Genomic DNA, 18771 nt, shown 5'->3' with positions numbered 1-18771 from the left:
CATGAAGTAGTAGTTGCAGCTACATGCATGTTTCTTGCTTGGAAGATAAAGTTTTCATTTGTGGATTTGAATTGTTGTATTAACTCTAAACGTGAAAAGAAAAAAGAATGGTAGCATCTAAATTTAAAATTTACTGTAGCATCTAAATTTAAAATGGACAAAGTTCATTTCTTGCACCTTGTTTCAGAATATATTAGCTTGTGCCCAATAACATTTAGTCTAATGGTAGAAGTCTCTCATTTATAAATGAGAGATCGTGAGTTCTACTAACAATAGATTAGTACGATGTTGTATATGAATTGTTTATTTGATAAAAAAAGAAGAAGAATATATTAGCTTGTATTACGACGTTGGACTTGTTAATTTACATATATTAACTTAGCAAATGAACCAAAAGACATTAACTAAGCATTTTCCATGCAAATTAAAAAGAAGAAGAACCTTCTCCATTCCACTTTATTCCTTTCCCTTTCCACTTATAATATTGATCTGTTTCTTCTTTCATAATTCACTAGTACGTTTTATATTATCAATTTGCCTTTTGGATGGGGTCTAGGGTAGGGCTGGGCACCTGAAACCGAAAATCCGAACCCGAACCGGTCCCGTATCGAAAACCGGCGGGACGGGACGGTTTGAAATCCTGAAAATCAATTATTTGGGCCCGTCCCGAACCGTCCCGTTTTAACGGGACGGGCTTCGGTTTGGAAAGTTTGAATCCCGCATAGGCCCGGCCCGTCCCGTTTTATTTTCATTTATTCTATTTTTTTACTTTTCTATTTATATGACATTTGATTGGTTGATTTTCGAGTCTATAGTCTTAACATGAACTCGAGCACACTGGATAGGCCGATCCAAACGGTAAAATAATCCCCAATTCTGATCCCTTCATTCATTCACGCGATCCCCAATTCATCATTCATCATTCATCACACACCGTTCCAAGCTTAGAACCCTAGATCCCCAATTCATCATTCATCAATTCGTCCTCTTGCTTTGTTGTTCCGATCGGATCTGAAGCAAGACTGCTCTGCTCTCTGATCAGGTACCACTCTTTCAGCTTCTTTGATTATTATTCGTCTGCTTTTTTGTGAAATCGAGCTGGGTTTTTGTAAAGAATCGAAATTGGAAACTGGGTTTTGGGCTGTGATAACTGATAAGTGAGGGTTTTGGGTTTTCTTGGGTCCCAAACGAAAGTTGAAAATGGCGTTTGTTTTGGGGGAAATTGTTGCTTCTGGCCTTGGATTGTGAAAGATATGTTCTTTGAGTAATTGAATTCGATTCAGAAATTGGGTTTGATTTTGATTGTGAATTAAGGTTGTAGATATATTGGATTTTCGTTTCTTGAATCAAGGTTGTGAAATTTTTTTTCCCCTGGATGTAATTATCTTTGTTTGTGCAGATGTTTTGTTCCGAGTCATCAACATCTTGATTCTTGCGGCTTGAGGAAGCTGATGGCTAGAGGGAAGAAAATAGCTCGACCTCGATCAGATGCTTCTGGTCTTGAGGATTCTTCGACAGCCACATCACCGTCTTTTCCTGCACTGCTCGAAGCTGCAAGAGAACCTGAAGGTGCAGATCCAACTCTTGAACAAGCTGCAAGTCAACATTCTGGAAGTGAAGCTGCTGCATCTGTAGGTGAGGCTCCCTCTGAAAAATCAGGTATAAAACGTAGCTTTGTTTGGGAGCATTTTAAAGAGTATGATAAGATTGAACATGCTAAAGATGCTGATGGAAAAGACATTCAGATAGTTCATAAGAGAGCTCATTGCATCTACTGTCCTAGGGGAAAGGTTGGTGATTTTGCTGTTGAAAGTTCTAAGAATGGCACTTCTGGAATGATTAGGCACATTAACTTGACTTGTAGATATTATCCTCCTAATATGGAAAAGTCGCAGAAAAATCTTGTTGGTGATAAATTTAAGGGCAATAGACTGACCACAGTAACTTATAATCAAGATGATTATTTAGAAGCTTGTGTAGAGATGATTGTTATTGATGAGCTTCCTTTTAGTTTTGTGGAGAAGAAAGGCTTTAACAGATTTTGTGTTAAAGTGTGTCCTCTTTTTGATGTTCCCTCTAGAAGGAAATTGTGTAGGACATTTCTAAGTATGTATGATACTTCAAAGAAGGATTTGAAGAAGACTTTGAGGAAGTATAGGTTGAGTCTAACCACCGATACTTGGACTAGTGTTCAAAATGTCAATTACATGGTGCTTACTGCCCATTTCATTGACGTAGATTGGAAGATGCACAAGAGGGTTATTAATTTCTGTGTGATTCACAATCATCAAGGGTCAACAATAGGGAAACTTATTGAGTCATGTTTAGTGCAGTGGGGAATTGAGAAAGTCATGTGCATTACAGTTGATAATGCCTCTGCAAACAAGTCTGCTCTAGAGTGGCTTGTGTCTAGAATGAACAAGTCTGCATCTTATCAACAGATTTTGAGTGGCAAATACATGCATGTGAGATGCACTTCTCACATCACTAACTTAATACTTCTCACATCACTATCTTAATAGTGGGGCATGGCTTAAAAAGGTTGCAAAAGTCTGTGTTAGCAATTAGGAATGCAGTGAAGTTTGTGAGATCTTCTGCAAACAGATTGGATATTTTTAAGAAGACTGTGGAGAGAGAGAAGCTTCCCTGTAAGGGACTTGTGTGTTTTGATGTCCCAACTAGGTGGAACAGCACCTATCTAATGTTGGAAGCAGCTTTGAAGTTTAAGAAAGCATTTACAGTGATGGCTGAAGATGAAGATAGCAATTTTGCAAACTACTTCAAGGAACCAGATGAAGAGTATGATGAAGATGGAAATCTTGTACCAAGCAGGAATAATAGAAATAGGGTTGGACCTCCAGAAGTGGGAGATTGGGAAAGGCTGAGGTCTTTGTGGAGTTTCTAAGAGTGTTCTATGATGTCACATTAAGGGTTAGTGCATCATTGCACCCTACTGTGCACACAACTTTCCATGATGTGATTACCATGGAAAAAAACATAGACAACATGTTTTTGGAACCTGAGATAGCTACTGGATCATAAACTGAGAAAGTTTTGATGGATATGGCAGCCAACATGAGATCTAGATGGTTCAAGTACTATGGTTCATTTCATGAAATCAATCACATGATCATCATTGGCCTTGTATTAGATGCAAGGTTCAAGTTGAAGAATGTGACTCACATCTTTCAAACTGAAGGTTTAAATGATGATGAGGTGCAGAGAAGAGCCTTGGAAATTAAAACCCTTCTATTTGCTCTATATGATCAGGTATTACACTAGTTCCATTGTTTGAATTTCAGTTGCTTAGTTGGTTTCAAATATATATTAATTTCTGTCTTTTTTGTCTTAGTATGTCGTGGTTGTAGATGGAGGTAGACACCTGCAACGGCAGCCATCTCCCGGCTCTTCATCTAGCACACTTACAAGTAGAAGCAACAGATGAGGAGTTAGAGGCCAGCTGCTCAATAATTGGAAGAAGGTTGTTGAAGAAAGCAGTGAGGCAGTTGTCGCACATGAAGTGGATCAATACCTGGATTCTCCATTGGACCCAACTGATGATGAAGATTGCTTTGATATCTTGTGTTGGTGGAAGATAAATGGCTGCAAGTTTCCAGTCTTGGCAGCAATAGCAAGGGATATTCTTGGGATTCAGACCTCCACAGTGGCCTCAGAGTCTTGTTTTTCAACAGGAGGCAGAGTGATTGGCTGTTTTAGGAGCTCATTAACTCCTAAAACAGTGGAGGGACTGATTTGCATGCAGAACTGGTTGCTAGGTGATGATATTGCAGAGGTTGTTGATGATTGCTCAATTGAAAACCTTGAGTTTTATGAAGAAGTTGAGAAAGGTATCCACTTTTTAGTTTTTACATGTCTTTTGACTGTTTTCAGTATTTTCAGTGCAGAGGCATTTACATTTTACATCACTCTTTTTTTTTTTTTTTTTGCAGACCATGAAAGCACTGCATCTAGCAAAATCAATGTGCGTCCAGCTCCAATTCCAAGAGCAAAAGGCAAGGGAAAGCTTGGGGCAGCTGGTAATGTGATAGATGTTTGAACTTTGAAGTTTGAAGATTTCATTTGGTTGTGTGTACATTATCAGTAATGGCTTAAGTGTTTAAGAACTTAATTTTTTACAATTGGAATTGAAGTGTTTAGTTGTGTGGAGTTGTGGACTGTAATGGATATTGGATTATGCAAATTTGGTCTTGTTTGAATGTTTGGTATGCACTTATGCAGGTTTGGTAATTTGCCCATTTAGTATGCAATATTGCAATATGTAGATTTGGACATTTGGTGATTTGGTCATTTCTTCTTCTTGTTTAGCACTTTAGCTTTTAGCTGCAGCCTCGCAGGTTTTGTACATTGGTCTTTTTTTTCATCACTTTTAGAAAAGGCTTTTAGCTTTTATTGAATAAGTCAATAAGATGATTAAGATCAGCTTGTTGGATTATGGAATGATGAAGTGTTGTAGGGAATTGCAATGTTACTTGTTCTCTTTGAAATGATCATTTGAATGTAGTGTTGAAATAATGGAAAATAGAAATGCAAACTGGGAAATTTTACCAGATTGCAAACTCAGGTAACTTGTCTTTTTTTTTTTTTTTTTTTTTTTTTTTTTTTTTTTTTTTTTTTTTTTCGGGCCTGTCCCGGATTGGGCCCGATACCGATCGGGTTCGGGCCTGTCGGGATTACTTCTCAAAATAGCCTTAGCCGTCCCGGCCCGTCCCGACTAATAATTCCGGGCCCGGGATCGGGATTACCAAGATTTCGGCCCGTGCCGGCCCGTGCCCAGCCCTAGTCTAGGGGCTTGGCTTTATCATTGTAAAACACTAAAACATGTATCACGGTTCATTATATATAGTGCAAAGAAATGACCTCTGCAATATATACAAACAATCTCAAAAATGCTATAACATATGGAACTGAGACTCATAGAGCTGACCATATATCTTCCTCAACAATAGATCATATATATATATATATATATATATCCATTTGAAGGCTTCCTAGCTAATAATTTTGTTAGAGACATTATGATCTATTGCAACATATATAGAAACTGGACATAAGTCAAGCATAACTAATGCATTGAATTAACTTGATCGCTCGATCGATCTCTCTTTATTATTAGATCAGAATGGCACTGGTTACAGCTCGTAGCTACCAACTGTCAGTTACAATATTGGGCTCAACTGTTGGGGATTGGAGGATTGCAGTGACAGTCCTTGTGCTTGTTGGGCTCTTACAGTTTGGAAAAGGCCTCTCTTTCGAATCCAACAACAAGCGCAAAATGCTTTAACGTAAATATTTCCTTTCCTTGTTTCATTTTGTGGTATTCGATCATCATTAAAATCAAGTTACTAGTCTCTCAATTTTGGCTCATCGATCTTGTTTATAGATGCATGTACTTTTAATGGTACTTGGACCTGTTCTACATGGAAGAGAAGGTGATTAAGTATTCATTTGCACAACGATACTTCATTAAGAATTAGTTGAATTAATTATTGTCCAACTCCCATTTATACACACACATATTTGAATTAAGCAGCTATCATGGCATACCAAACAATAATTCCAGAAGAACATCCCAGAAAGCTTTCCATGCGACAATTCATTAATTTCACAGTTCTCATGCTTGGAATTTTGGGGATTTATATACTTTTCAAGCATCAGGATGGTAGGAAGGAAAGAATGGCACTTGTACACTTTACATTCCTGGTTGGGCATCATAACGATCTGTACATTTGGTTTGCTGGTATATAACAACAATATATATATATACACACACACACACACAGATTTTATCCAGAATGAAGTTCCGCTTTGAAATTAAAGTGAGGATTTAGAGTTTAGGGTTACTTTTCTGTCGCATACCCACATCTCGACCGTTCAGTTTTTAGGTACTAATGTATGGATCATCTCTGCAAATTTTCAGCCAAGTTGATGATCGTTAAGACATTGATAACTGCCTTAAAGCTAGTACGGTTCAGATTGGACAGATTCAGTTCGTCCATTGGTTTAAGCGTGTTAGATACCTTAAAGATTATCAATTTGGCTGAAAATTTGTAGAGATGATCTATATATTAGTAGCTAAAAACTGAACGGTCGAGATGTGGATATGCGACTGAAAAATGACCCTAAACTCTAAATCCGCACTTTAATTTCAAAGCGGAGCTCCACTCTGGATAAAAACTGTACACACACACAATGTAATTAAGTTGTAGGCAAATGATAAATTATTTAAAGCTAAAATCTTGATTCAGTGTTCAGTTTCTGTTTGGTTTCTCGACATATTGCTTCCTGGGTGCAGAGAAGCCAAAGAAAGCGCAGCTAGCACTTGTACCATGACACACATTCATTGGTATGGTCATCTTCATCTTGATAATATGCACATCTGAGACAGGGTTTAACCAAAGTTTGAGAATTCTTAGGCTTAGACTACTTATAGCACCAGCAAGAGGCAGTTTTAGTAAACTTCACAAGTCTTTTGATTTTTCTGTTTGCAGTCAGTGTTATCCTCAGCGTAGTCAACCTTCCATGCATGAGTTCGTACATAATATAATTAAGGGTCTGTAATTAAACATATAATATTGCTGAGGTCTAAGGTCTTGTGCCTTGTATGTTTATTGCTTAATAAGTATTAAGCTTAAATATGCCGTATCAAAACTCAAAATCAGTTAATTGTATTAATTTGAGACGAAAAGCGACATAAAGCCATTGTTTCACCTTGAATTTTCAAAGACGAAGATATAATGTTTTGAACTAGAAAACAATTATCGAATACTACCTGATTTACTCAGTTACTGTAACATTGCTAATATAACTCTAGTAAATTAAACTTTTCATTACAACAAGTTGTCATCATGCTCCCTAATACACGCACAGTTAGGCCTCGTTTGGTTCACGGAAAGGAAAGTAATTCATTTGTCTTTCTCATGGGAAGGGAAATGCAATTTCCCAACAACTTTCTATTCCGATGTTTGGTAACGTAAGGAAATTTATCAGGAAAGTTGTTAAAAAGTTGGTAAATAATGTAATAAAAAAATATGTTGTCAGTAATAAATGCAAGGAAAGAATGGAGGAAAGTGATTCCTTTGGGGTTTGGTTCCAATTTCCCCCTTATTTTCCATTCCTTCATAAAATGATTTTATCTCTTTTTGCATCCCAAACGCAGGACTTGTTCCTTTCCTGATGCTTACTTTCCGCGAACCAAACGTGACCTTAGTGTTACATTTGTTTAACTTGTTTCATCGGATTTTCACAACGGATATGAAATTATTACTAATTGTAGAGACTTGATTACAATGAAATTATTACACAGACTTGTATAGAATCAAAGATAACTAACTTGCTTAAACCCTAATCACATTCTGTTAAGCCTAACTAATCGCTGTAGTGACAGTTTCTTGCTGACTAGTCTTATCAAGACACGTGTCACGCGTAGAAATTGATTTTGCTGACTTTTCTCATATCTATGTTGACTTGTTGACTTGTTGACTTGGGCCTTCTTCATACACTCATACAGTCTACAAACCTAGGTACAACCTGATTGGTTGTGTTTACAAAATTGCATTATAATGGATTAATGGAGCAATAACTTCTTCTTTTTTGGTCAAAGAGAAACCTCAATCAACTTTTAAAAATTTATCCTTACAACTATCATGTATATATATGGACCAAGGTCAGAATACCTTCATCCATAACAAAGAAAAACAGAAAAGAGAGAAGATTTGGTGCCTGAAGATGATAAAATATGTCATGAGATATATTCTACTAATTACTCAAGAAATACATGATAATGGCCTCAAAATTCATAAGAAGAACATGACAATGACCTCAAAATTAATTCACAATAAAATGCATTTCATAGCTCATTAGGTTTGTGAGCTTTGAATAAGTTAATCATAATAAAATTTTCAGCCTTGTTTGTATCCACTACTGATAAGTACGTATGCGATGATATCTGACCCTATGTTGTATTCATTTGCGTACGTATTTTAGCTTTTTCAATGTATAACGGGATCTATTTTGGCCATCATCCAATTGGTAAAAGGAAGTTGAATGATGTAAAGGAGCATTTGTGAAATACAAAGAGTTTACATGTCAGTGGCAGGGTCAGTCCTGACTCCTGAGGTTCTTCATGCCCATGGCGAAATGTTTTTTTAGTGCCCAGGGCGGGTTCGGAGTTTTTTTTATGACGATTTTGAGATAAATTTAGCTCTATAAAGTTACGAATTAACAAGTTTATCAGAACCACAAAAAAAATAAACAAAAATTCTAATATTCATAATTTTTCAAAATAAAATAACACTCAATACCTATTTTGATATATACCTCAACCTATACCTCAACCTGCATCATGGAATGTCAACAAATTTGTCTAATCACCATAGAAGAACTGAAAAAACAGAGAGGAGAGAGATTGGGAGATGAAAAACATATAGGAGAAAGATTGGAGGGACATATGATGAAAATGAATTGAGGGATTGAATAACCATTGAAACCCCAAATTTAAAGAGAAATTTGTTTGATTTCAATGTTTTGGAGGGAGTGAGAGACTCTGCTATAATGATGCTTGACTTTTTGCACTTTTCGATGGCTTGAAGCCTTGAAGAGTCAAAGAAGGAGAAGAAGAAGAAAACACGAAGCTAGTGGGTCTAGAATTTTGGAATAAAAAATTAATTAATTTGTTTTCTTTTTTACATTCCGCAGTTAAACCCTGAGCTGTCGCCAAGGCTGCCCACAAGGCCGGGCCTGGTTAGTGGTTGGCGTGTTAATTACATGTTGATTTTATTGAAAATTTCACATTTTTCAGCGGCACCCAATTCAAATCGTCTAAAACGCAACCTGCTTACTCTAGCTTACCAAGGAAGATCGCTCGTCTCTCATCGTTCAAACTCTCCGCATATAGACCAAATTTATGGACGTCTTTTTGATTCAATGTGAAAATTCGATATAAGGTTGTTAACATTGGGCAATATATTGGTGAGTTGTAATTTATTGGTTTAGCCGTACGTGACTTGTATAAGTGATTCCACAAGTGCAAATTAACACACAAACATATAATATATAGCAAGGAAGAAAAATGCCAAATTAAGTGGCGTCATCAACTCTTGGACTTGCCACCTTCGGATTTGCCGGTCAGACAAGTTTACCAAATTTAATCCCATATATTTGGACTAGGTGAGTTGGTGCTAATATGCTTATTCTCATTCGAACAAGTTAACTAACATTGTCCACTGTCGGCTTTGCCTTAGTTGTGCACATTGATAGTATCACTATTTGCATCCTTAATTTTCTTGTCAACACTGTTTCGCTTTCTGCATTTTATAAGCTTTATAAATAGCTCTCTAGCTCTAGCAGTGTACCTTCTTTATTACAATTCTGTTAGAGAAGCACCTTAGTTACAGATTACAATGGCGCCCAAGAGTCGTAGCTACCAAGTTTCAGCAACCCCAGTTACCATAATTGCTCAGTTGTTACTTATAGCTATCACAACCCTTCTCCTTGTTTGGCTCGTACACTTGCGCGAAGGCTTTGCTTTCAACTCTTCCACGAAAGCAAAAATTTTCAATGTAAGTAATTACCAGGTTGTTTTGATTTTGTCAGAAAATCTTCCATACATATACAGACATTCATGCAGTACTGTGACTACTATCTCACTATTTCTCCATCATTTCCACAGCTTCATCCGTTTTTTATGGTAATCGGGTTTATTTTGATCGGAGGAGAAGGTAATTTTCCTTTTTTTCGTATGTGAACCTTGTAATTAGATGAGCATATATATGGTAGCTAGAGATCAAGGACTGATTAGGTACTAATTACTACTGCAGCTATCATGGCATACAAGACAATCCCAGGAAAAAGGGATACACAAAAAGTGGTGCACATGATTTTGCATCTATTAGCTCTGGTATCTGTATCTTTGGGGCTTTTTGTAATCATCAAATACAAAAATGAAGTGGGAGAGACAGATTTTATTTCATTACACTCCTGGTTGGGCATAATCACCATCTCTTTGTTTGGTCTTCAGGTAAAATAAAACATTCTCATTTAGTCCTAGTTAACCGTTATGAAAATTTAAATTTAATGGTGAAAAATTTCAAGTATGGCGTAATCTGGAATAGTGTGGACACAGTGTAAAAAAAAAAAAAAAAAAAAACTGATTGTCTTTGTTTTATTTCAGTGGCTGTTTGGTTTCGTTGCTTACATCTTTCCTGGTTCAGAAATGTCAACGAGGGCATCATTTAAGCCATGGCACACTTTCTTTGGGATGGTCATTTTTCTTCTAGCAGTATGCACTGCTGAGATAGGGCTGAATTACTTCGTCTTAGGGATCAACCAAGAAGGACTTATAGTCAACTTCACTGGCCTTCTGATCTTCTTGTTTGCAGCTGCAGTCTCCCTCACTGTCCTCCTCCCTCGACTATATTAGTACCGGCCAGTTCTCCGGCTGGAGCGTGTCACGTACATCCCATATATGGTTTGCAAATCTAAATAAGCTAGATACAGTCCCTTTTCTTTTTTAATTTATTCTTTCTTATCAATGTTGTTTTGACACACAGATTGATTAGAACTATAAACGATTGATTAAATTTCAATTTGAATTTGTTTCATGCTCATACGTACACATAATCAATAAACGCGTTGATCGAGCTTTACCTTACTTAGCATAGCTATGAAAACTTAGTTCTTATTGCTTATGATGGAATTATAGAGGTTATTGTGACAATTGCAAAAATCATCCGACAATATACCAGTATATATATATTTTACATTGTAATATTCACTTCTTACTCCATTTTTTTTTTTATGATTGGGGGTGAGGTAGAAAGCCATCTTGGTTATTTTAGCAAGTTAGTAACACACCTACCAAAGCCAGAATAATCCCCCGCTGCAGGCGCACGAACCCGAAGATCCATCAGACCTGCCAGCCACAAATTTGTGGGAGTTTGGACTTGCACGCTAGACATAGAGTTTCTATGCTAAGCCGCTCGACCAACCTTACCACACCAGGTGGTTACTCCATTATTCATTTTGATATACTAGTCAAATTTTTAAATAAAATAAAAAATATGCTTGTCCAACATTTTTGAGGGAAAGTAAATCACTTGTTCTTCATTCACATGCCAACCCAGTCGCAGGCTAAGCCCAAGAATAGGAGCCCGGACTTTGGCCTTGTATCATAATAGCCTATTTGGATATAGGATCATGGACACTTTTGGGCTAAGGCTTACATTCTTCCACTTCATCAACACATCAAGTTAAGGAAACCGTTGTCAAAAAAAAAAAAAAAAAAAAAAAAGTTAAGGAAACCGACAAACTATAAGGAAAATATACAAAATCCAATTGTATTCTAATTCCGACCGTAAGTAGGAATATCGATTCCAACACAATCACGGAAAAGTTTTCCCCACTGCTCTCGGAAAGATTAAGCTTTATAAAGAAGCCTTTCCTCTTTTACCCAAAAATGATCAATTCGCTTTCTTGATTTGAACTGAAGAAGTAGTTTCATAGAGAGAAACATGAAGGTTTCAAAGCACAGGATTGTTGCAGGCCAAGCCGGCAGCGTTGAGATGAAACCGGTTGATTCAGATGATCTATGGTACGTTTACAATTTGATTTCTCCAGGAGACACGGTTAGGGCTACTACTGTGAGGAAAGTGATAAGAGAATCAACTGGAAGAGACTCTACTGCAGAGCGTGTTAAGCTCAAGCTGGAAATCAAAGTTGAGGAGGTTGCTGATTATGACAAGGTCGGATCTGTTCTTCGGATTCGAGGAAAGAATATCAGTCCCAATGAACATGTAAGGTTAGGAGCATATCATACTTTGGAGCTTGAACTTGAACGACCTTTTGTGTTGACAAAGGATGTTTGGGACTCATTGGCCTTGGAGGAGCTCAAACAAGCCTCCGACCCCGGGGGTAGTGCTGATCTAGTTGTGGTGTTAATGCAAGAAGGACTAGCATATATTCTGAAAGTTGGTAAAAGCGTGACAGTTACTTGTGCACGAATTGAGACTTCAATTCCTCGCAAGCATGGACCTTCGGTTAAGGGTTATGAGTCGGCTTTGAGTAGGTTTTTCGAGAGGGTCTTGAAGGCTTTCTTGCAGCATGTCGATTTCAGCGTTGTCGGATGTGCTGTGATTGCTAGTCCAGGTTTCACCAAGGATCAGTTTCATAAACACTTGCTGTTGGAAGCAGAAAGAAAGCAGCTGAGACCTATTATCGAGAACAAGTCCAAGATAATTCTTGTGCATTCTAGCTCGGGTTACAAGCATAGTTTGAGGGAGGTTCTTGACGATGAGAAAATTATGAGTTTGATAAAAGATACTAAAGCAGCACAAGAGGTCCGAGCTCTCCAAGATTTCTTCAGTATGATGTCGAATGTACCAGAACGCGCCTGCTATGGACCAAAGCATGTTGAGGTTGCACATGAAAAGATAGCCGTGCAAACCCTACTGATAACAGATGAACTCTTCAGGAATGCTGATGTATTAGAGAGGCAAAAATATGTTGATTTGGTGAACTCAGTCAAGGATTCAGGGGGCATTGTTCATATATTTTCTTCCTTACACGTTTCAGGAGAACAACTAGCACAAATTACAGGCATTGCTGCAATCCTTCGTTTCCCTCTACCCGAATTGGATGATATAGAGATGTAATATAATGACTGCAGTAGCATGTAGGAGACTATTGTTTACTTTTGTGATTCTGTGGCTGTTTGATTTTGAATGGCATTATCCTTCTACTTTCTTAACTCAACTGTCAGTATGATTGACACCAAAAAAAAAAAAAAAACTCTCAGTATGATTTGCTTTAGCATAATGTTTTTTTTCTTGGACACTATCTGCCATTTGGACACTAGAGTTGGTGGCGCATTACCTGTTAACAAACTTAAAGATAATAAGAATGCAAATCTTCTAGTGCAAGAAATTGTGTATATAATATAATAGTAGAAAAGGAGGATACTGGATGTGTTATGCAGACGCATTACCTGTTAACAAACTTAAAGATAATAAGAATGAAAATCTTCTGGTGCAAGAAATGAAGAAATTGTGTATATGTAGAAAAGGAATATAATAGTAGAAAAGGAGGATACTGGATGTGTCGTGCAGAAAGCACAAAAGCATATATGATTGCATATGCAGAAAGAATGATGCCAGCTATGCCACCGAGCTCTAAGGCCGAAAAGTAAGACCAGCTTGCTCTCTTTGAACCGTTCATCATCATGCTTGATGTAAACGAATCAATTCATCACCTTATACTTATAGTACATCACCTTATAAATCTCGATAGTCGATACCGAAAAAGGTACATTTTAATATAAGAACAATCGATCTTCTGCAAAATTCTACAAAAAGAGCTAACAACCATTCACTTTCATTTGAGATAACAAGCAGAATCCAAAATCGCAATAAAATCAATGAACTACACAATTAATTAGAGCAATTGATGTTAAAAGGAAGACAAAAGAGAAGCTACACCCGTTGTTGCTGCTTTGTCGCTTCCATTTTTGCCAACAAGCCAGCAATTTCGGCTTGCATCCTAGTCTTCATGTTGTAATAATCACAATGTGAACCTTCCAAAACTTTGAGCTCCTCCAGTTTCTTCCTTCGCTTTTCCTCCGTCTCTTGCAGACACAATTCGGAAAACTTTCCAGCATACTCTTCCTCCACCTTCTCTGAATTTTCCCGAATCATCTGCCGGTAACCTTCTGCCTCTCTCCGTGCTTCGTCTGCCTTGCTCTGGTACATTCTAGCTTCAGCTTGCTTTATCCTCACCATGCTTTCCAAACTGTCAAACCCTTCTATTTTCGGTACTGTTCCAAAACGGAACTCATCCTCAGTGCTTATGAGGGAAGATTTTCGGTCAATCTGACGGAGATCATTTGACAATAAATCAGATTGTACACTGGAACTTGTGTTGTAAGCAGCATATTTTGGAGGTAGAGAAGCAGGTTGTGAAAAAAGGGTTGCTTCTTTCCTAAGGCTGGTTTGAGGAGTTGCCAACTCCTTTGTTGAGGATGTGGTTATACTAGAAGCTGGATATTCTGACACTCCATCTGTATCTATTTACAAGGAAAACAAAATCCAGAGTTAGGCACTAATGAACTGAATCACACTTAAATCACACAGATGCATTTACAACAAGTATGTACACAAACATTTGATGTAATCCACATTTCCATCATTAGCAGTAAAGAAAATCAGGCCGAAAATCAGGCTGTATAGAGAGGATTCGACCTGGCAAGACTGAAACCATAAGTGGAGAGAGAAAAATAAGCCTAAGAAAAAAAATGCAAACAGCATCTACATACAGGCACACACAACTTAAATGGATGAACTTCAATTATCAAGACTTTCTTTATCTGCCCATCCCAATATAAAGGATCACAATTTTCAAATGCCATCCCCGCCATAGGGGGAATTTGTGCACTATATGTAATAGACCTCGGATATTTACAACCCACTAAAGCTACTCAGTTCATAAAGAACTCTTCAACATGCCTTATTTGTGCACTAAATGCTTATCTACCATGAAAGGGGAGAAAAAAAAAAAAAAACAAAGAAAGATCGTAAACTTAGAGAGGACGGTATAAACTTCAGATTCTGTAAGCAAGACAATGAAAAATCACTTATCTGCTTTCTCATCAGAAGATGTGAAACGATAAGACTTGGCTGTCTTAAGCTCTTGAGACAAACATAAGAACTATACAAAATAGAAAACAACCACTCAATATCACTAACAAGTCTATACTATCATCATCTCTATGGTTTCACGTTCACACATGAAGAAAAAAAGTGTAAACTTTTTACGAGAGGGGCAGAAGATGTCACCCACAGCATTTCTCTATGTACAATGGCTTTTGATTATATGCTTTATTAGCCTCATCATCCATGTTAATATTATCATTTTCACTGGCATGCTTTTGAATATACCTTAGCATTTGTCATATTCAATGCACTGACATGCTCTTCAAAATGAAAACTACTTGTACACCCGTCTTACAAATCATAACAAGTAAAAGATAAATATGAGTTGAAACATGAATGCAAATTTGAAAAATGAGGGACTTACAGTTGAAAAACTGGATAATAAAATTGCAGGCATCTGAAGGAGACATCACTTGGCTTCCTAGCTTGGAGATAATCTCCTCAGCCTTGATATGCAGTTCCCGGCCTTTAAAATCTTCACTTCTCCTAAAAATCTGCTTAACACAGTCAAGCTCCTTCACAAGGGTCTCTAGTCCCCAGTCCTTTGCACAGCACAGAAACACATCCTTAACAAACCCAAACATTTCCGAAGCATGACTGCATCCAATGCAATGGAATTGCATCTCAGTTGTCCCAGAAGGCCCCTTCAAGCTCGGACCTGGCTTAATGAGATTCTTCTGAATACCACACGCAGCATGGCACCAATGCGAACAAACATCACATCCAACCCAACTACAAGTGTTACTAGCACAGTCAAAATTCAAACAAACAGGACACATACATGAACTACAAAACCCCTTATTTCCTGAGCAAATCTTGCAGTCACAATCATCAACAGGCAACAAACTCTTGCAATTCACGTTCCTACATCTCATAAACAAGAAAGTCTCCACCAACTCAGTTGCCGAAAGGCGGTTTTTCCCAGATACAAAGCTCGCAAGCCCCATTTTCACCGCAACCAGAATCTCCAATTGATCCTTCTGACACTTTGACAGATTCTCCTTTGTAAGATCAGACCTCCTCTCAAGCCTTTTCTGAAGGCTCACCAACTCCTCTTTCTTCTCAGGCATTGAAATCAGGTTCCTCAAGTACTCATTAGTCGATAAAAGTGTTTCCTCAGGAAGCTCCTGAACCACCGGAGCCATGACAGGTATAGACTCGGAAACAATTTCACGAAGAATTCTCTCCGGCCTAGAAAGCTTCCTAACCCTCCCACCACCACCCTCCAAACCTCTCAAACTGTCCGAACCTCTCCCTCTCGAATCTCCAGAATGAGTATCAATTCTAGGCTTAGCAGGCAACTCGGATGGAAAAAAAGACTGGTTATTATCAGAGCTAGTTGTCCTATAAAGACTATTAGTACCTGAATCCTTTCGATTGTTACTCTGCATCATCGAGAGAATCCCACCAGGATTTGCCAAACCAACTCCATCCCCAATCGGCTTGAACCTGCTATGAACAGAACCATTAGTGCCCTCCCCACAGTTCCAAATATGATCATCCTTCCCAACAGAATACTCGAAATTCTCTGTCAGCGAGCAACTTGGATTGTGTGAATAGGGATGCGAATAAGAGTAAGATAAAGAAGCAGCAGCTGTGTAATCGTTGGAATAAGTGGTTAACGTATTGGTGGAAGGCGCCATGGGCCTCAGCATAGAAGGCTCGCCGTTTTGCAAAGCGTTTGAGGCGGTGAGAGAGAGCGAGACCTGAGGCAAGGCCAGAGAGAGATTCAAAGTCTCAAGCTTTGGCTTCTTCTCCCTATTGTCTCTCTCAACATCTTCACCAAGCTCACGTTTTGAGGAATTGAGCCTGGTCTCGTTTAAATTGAGGAAATCCCTCTCAACCCACTTGTTGTGATCTTGGCTTGAATTCTCGGGAACCAAGATTTCCTTACCTTTCTCCAAAGAAGTCAACAGATTCTTGCCGGAAAACTCTTTCTCCAGAAAACCCAGCTTGGAATTATCGCAGAGGTAGCTCAGGGTCAGCTCCTGAGACCCAAAATTAGAGGAAGGCTTTGATTGAAACCCATCAGAGCCTGAATCCCTCAGAAAATTAAGACCCCCCGCTTTCTTTTCCGGGTTGTTGTAGTCCTTGCTTTGCTTGGAGACGTGGCGCGTCACCTTGCTCTGAGAAGCCTCGTCTCCGGCGGCCAGCAGAGCACTGCTGCGGTCCTTGTCACCAAACATGGCCTTGTAGAAAGAAAGAAAGAGAGAGAGAGAAAGGCAGAGACTTTTGCCAGAGAAGAAGAAGAAGAGAGAGAGAGAGAGAGAGAGTGAAGATGGGTGAGAAAAACAGGAGAGAGAGAGAGAGAGAGAGATCAGAGGAAAAGGTCGGTCTACTACGTACTACCGCAACAGGGGGCTGTTTGGAAAATAAAGAACAAAACTTGGGGTGTTTTGTTTTCAACTCAACTTGTTGTGAATGTGAATCTTTGAGCTGAGCACACCATAACTGATGCTTCTTTCTCAATCTCCGTTCCAATATGCAACGGACCCAAACGGCTCCATTTTTCAATCCTTCACAGTTCACACCAAAAAGTAAAACGGCGAGATGCACTGCTGGCTTTGGTTTTGTCCCCAAGTTACCAAACTGGCCCCCCAAGTTCCATGGAATTACTGACTGCTCTGCTTTTTCAGTCCTAGCCTTGACCATATACAACTTAAACTAGTTCAGGTTTTGGAGGAAGAGGATGACTTTTTGTGGGTTTGGGCAAAAGAAATAATTGGCATTAGGAGGCTAATGGGTGCTTTTGAGCTAACTGATTTCAATTAAGCTCAAAAGGAATGTGTAGAAAAGAAAGAAAAGGGAAAAAGGTATTACTGCATTATAGGCGGGAAAATGCTCAAATTACATGCACATCTCCTTGTAATTTGGTTCTTAGATGCTGTCACTAATTGTTATTATCTCAAATTAATCTTCATTTTAAGTCAAATTTACAATCTTTAAAGTGAATCAAATGAATTCAAGTCCGTCCATCTGTCACGGACGATCATATTAAAACTTTTTGTGTAATCTAAGTCAAATGCATCACATGCTAAACAAAAATCACACGTTTTGTGGTGATTGAATATCATGGAATTTTTCTTCTCTTTCTTCTTTTTAAGGTTCTTAAAACAAAAATTATCCCTTTGTACAACCACTATTGTTTTAGCAATGTTCTCGAAGCCGATTGGAACACCACATAATATACTTGTTAAGAATATGGTTTCTGTCCTCTAGGAATTTCAGATTGGAAAAGCAACTTACATATATATAGCCAAAAAATGTTTGTCAAGAATTTTGCTTTTTTTAGGGAAAATTGATAATTTTTTTTTGAAGCATCTTCAAAAATTAGTCAACAATATGATTTGATCCATGACAATCAATAAATGACAATATGTGAAATGATCCAATTCAAAGAATATTGAAGCACACAATCCATATCTTGCTAATTTTATTTCAACTCGAAACTTTAAGATTAGTTATATGATTGTGTACTTTGATTCTCTAATAATTGAGCTATTAGGTTCATTGGATATTAGTACAATATCCTAGCGACCTAGCCAACCCGAGACTCAAAATCGCTCAAGCAGTCAACTCAAAGTTTGAAAATGTCCGCAAAAATGTATTGAACCTGTTTTAATTTTTTATACTTGATTACTAGTTTGAAAATTTGAAATGAACTTTGTTTAACTTGAAGAAATGTTGACATTTTTCTCTCTTTTAAAATATGAAGTTTGCTATTGAACCCCTATAACAATGCGGCCGACCAACACCATTAATCTTTTGCCGTGTGCAAAAGACCAGAAATTAGACTTGGTCATTAGTTGACGGGGTTCATTTTTGCATCCTATGTTTAAGCCATTCTTGCTAATAATCTCCTTTGCTTGATGATATGTGCTATATACATCATTCAAAGTACCAATTCAAGCTTATTTCCTTGGAATAGGGATCTATTGACTTTGGTCTCATATATAAGAGGTCAGGAGTTCGAGCCCCATCAAGGGTGGGAATGGGGTGGGGTTTTTTTTTTAAAAAAAAAAAAAAAAAAAAAAAAAAAGAGACCTATTGA

At 37.9% G+C, this 18771-nt stretch overlaps 3 protein-coding genes across 3 annotated transcripts; 2 read left to right on the top strand and 1 right to left on the bottom strand.

The window, feature by feature from the left end:
* The first annotated feature begins 9240 nt into the window (after positions 1-9240).
* LOC133712953 (probable ascorbate-specific transmembrane electron transporter 1) lies at positions 9241-10786 on the top strand. The gene is made up of 4 exons (XM_062139073.1): positions 9241-9578; positions 9689-9737; positions 9837-10036; positions 10190-10786. Exons 1-4 carry the CDS (start codon positions 9420-9422, stop codon positions 10436-10438), a joined length of 657 nt encoding a protein of 218 aa, XP_061995057.1. The 5' UTR covers positions 9241-9419; the 3' UTR covers positions 10439-10786.
* Positions 10787-11124: 338 nt separating this feature from the next.
* Positions 11125-13170, top strand: LOC133708695 (protein PELOTA 1-like). Its single transcript, XM_062134187.1, has one exon. The coding sequence runs from the start codon at positions 11529-11531 to the stop codon at positions 12666-12668; it is 1140 nt and encodes a 379-aa protein (XP_061990171.1). The 5' UTR covers positions 11125-11528; the 3' UTR covers positions 12669-13170.
* Positions 13171-13355: 185 nt separating this feature from the next.
* Positions 13356-17374, bottom strand: LOC133708694 (protein OBERON 3). Its single transcript, XM_062134186.1, has 2 exons — positions 15085-17374; positions 13356-14074 (listed from the first exon to the last, which is right to left on the bottom strand). The coding sequence occupies exons 1-2, from the start codon at positions 16904-16906 to the stop codon at positions 13485-13487; spliced, it is 2412 nt and encodes an 803-aa protein (XP_061990170.1). The 5' UTR covers positions 16907-17374; the 3' UTR covers positions 13356-13484.
* Between the last annotated feature and the right edge of the window lie 1397 nt (positions 17375-18771).

Source organism: Rosa rugosa, chromosome 5 (assembly GCF_958449725.1).
Source record: "Rosa rugosa chromosome 5, drRosRugo1.1, whole genome shotgun sequence".
NCBI lineage: Eukaryota > Viridiplantae > Streptophyta > Magnoliopsida > Rosales > Rosaceae > Rosa > Rosa rugosa.
Note: the sequence above shows the minus strand (reverse complement) of the source record. Positions and strands in the feature narration are given on the sequence as shown.

Coding starts and splice junctions, on each gene's coding strand:
- LOC133712953 (XM_062139073.1), top strand. CDS start 9,420: ATGGCGCCCAAGAGTCGTAGCTACCAAGTTTCAGCAACCCCAGTTACC. Junction 9,738..9,836: donor TATTTTGATCGGAGGAGAAG/GTAATTTTCCTT, acceptor TTACTACTGCAG/CTATCATGGCATACAAGACA. Junction 10,037..10,189: donor TCTCTTTGTTTGGTCTTCAG/GTAAAATAAAAC, acceptor GTTTTATTTCAG/TGGCTGTTTGGTTTCGTTGC.
- LOC133708695 (XM_062134187.1), top strand. CDS start 11,529: ATGAAGGTTTCAAAGCACAGGATTGTTGCAGGCCAAGCCGGCAGCGTT.
- LOC133708694 (XM_062134186.1), bottom strand. CDS start 16,906: ATGTTTGGTGACAAGGACCGCAGCAGTGCTCTGCTGGCCGCCGGAGAC. Junction 14,075..15,084: donor TATTATCCAGTTTTTCAACT/GTAAGTCCCTCA, acceptor CCTTGTAAATAG/ATACAGATGGAGTGTCAGAA.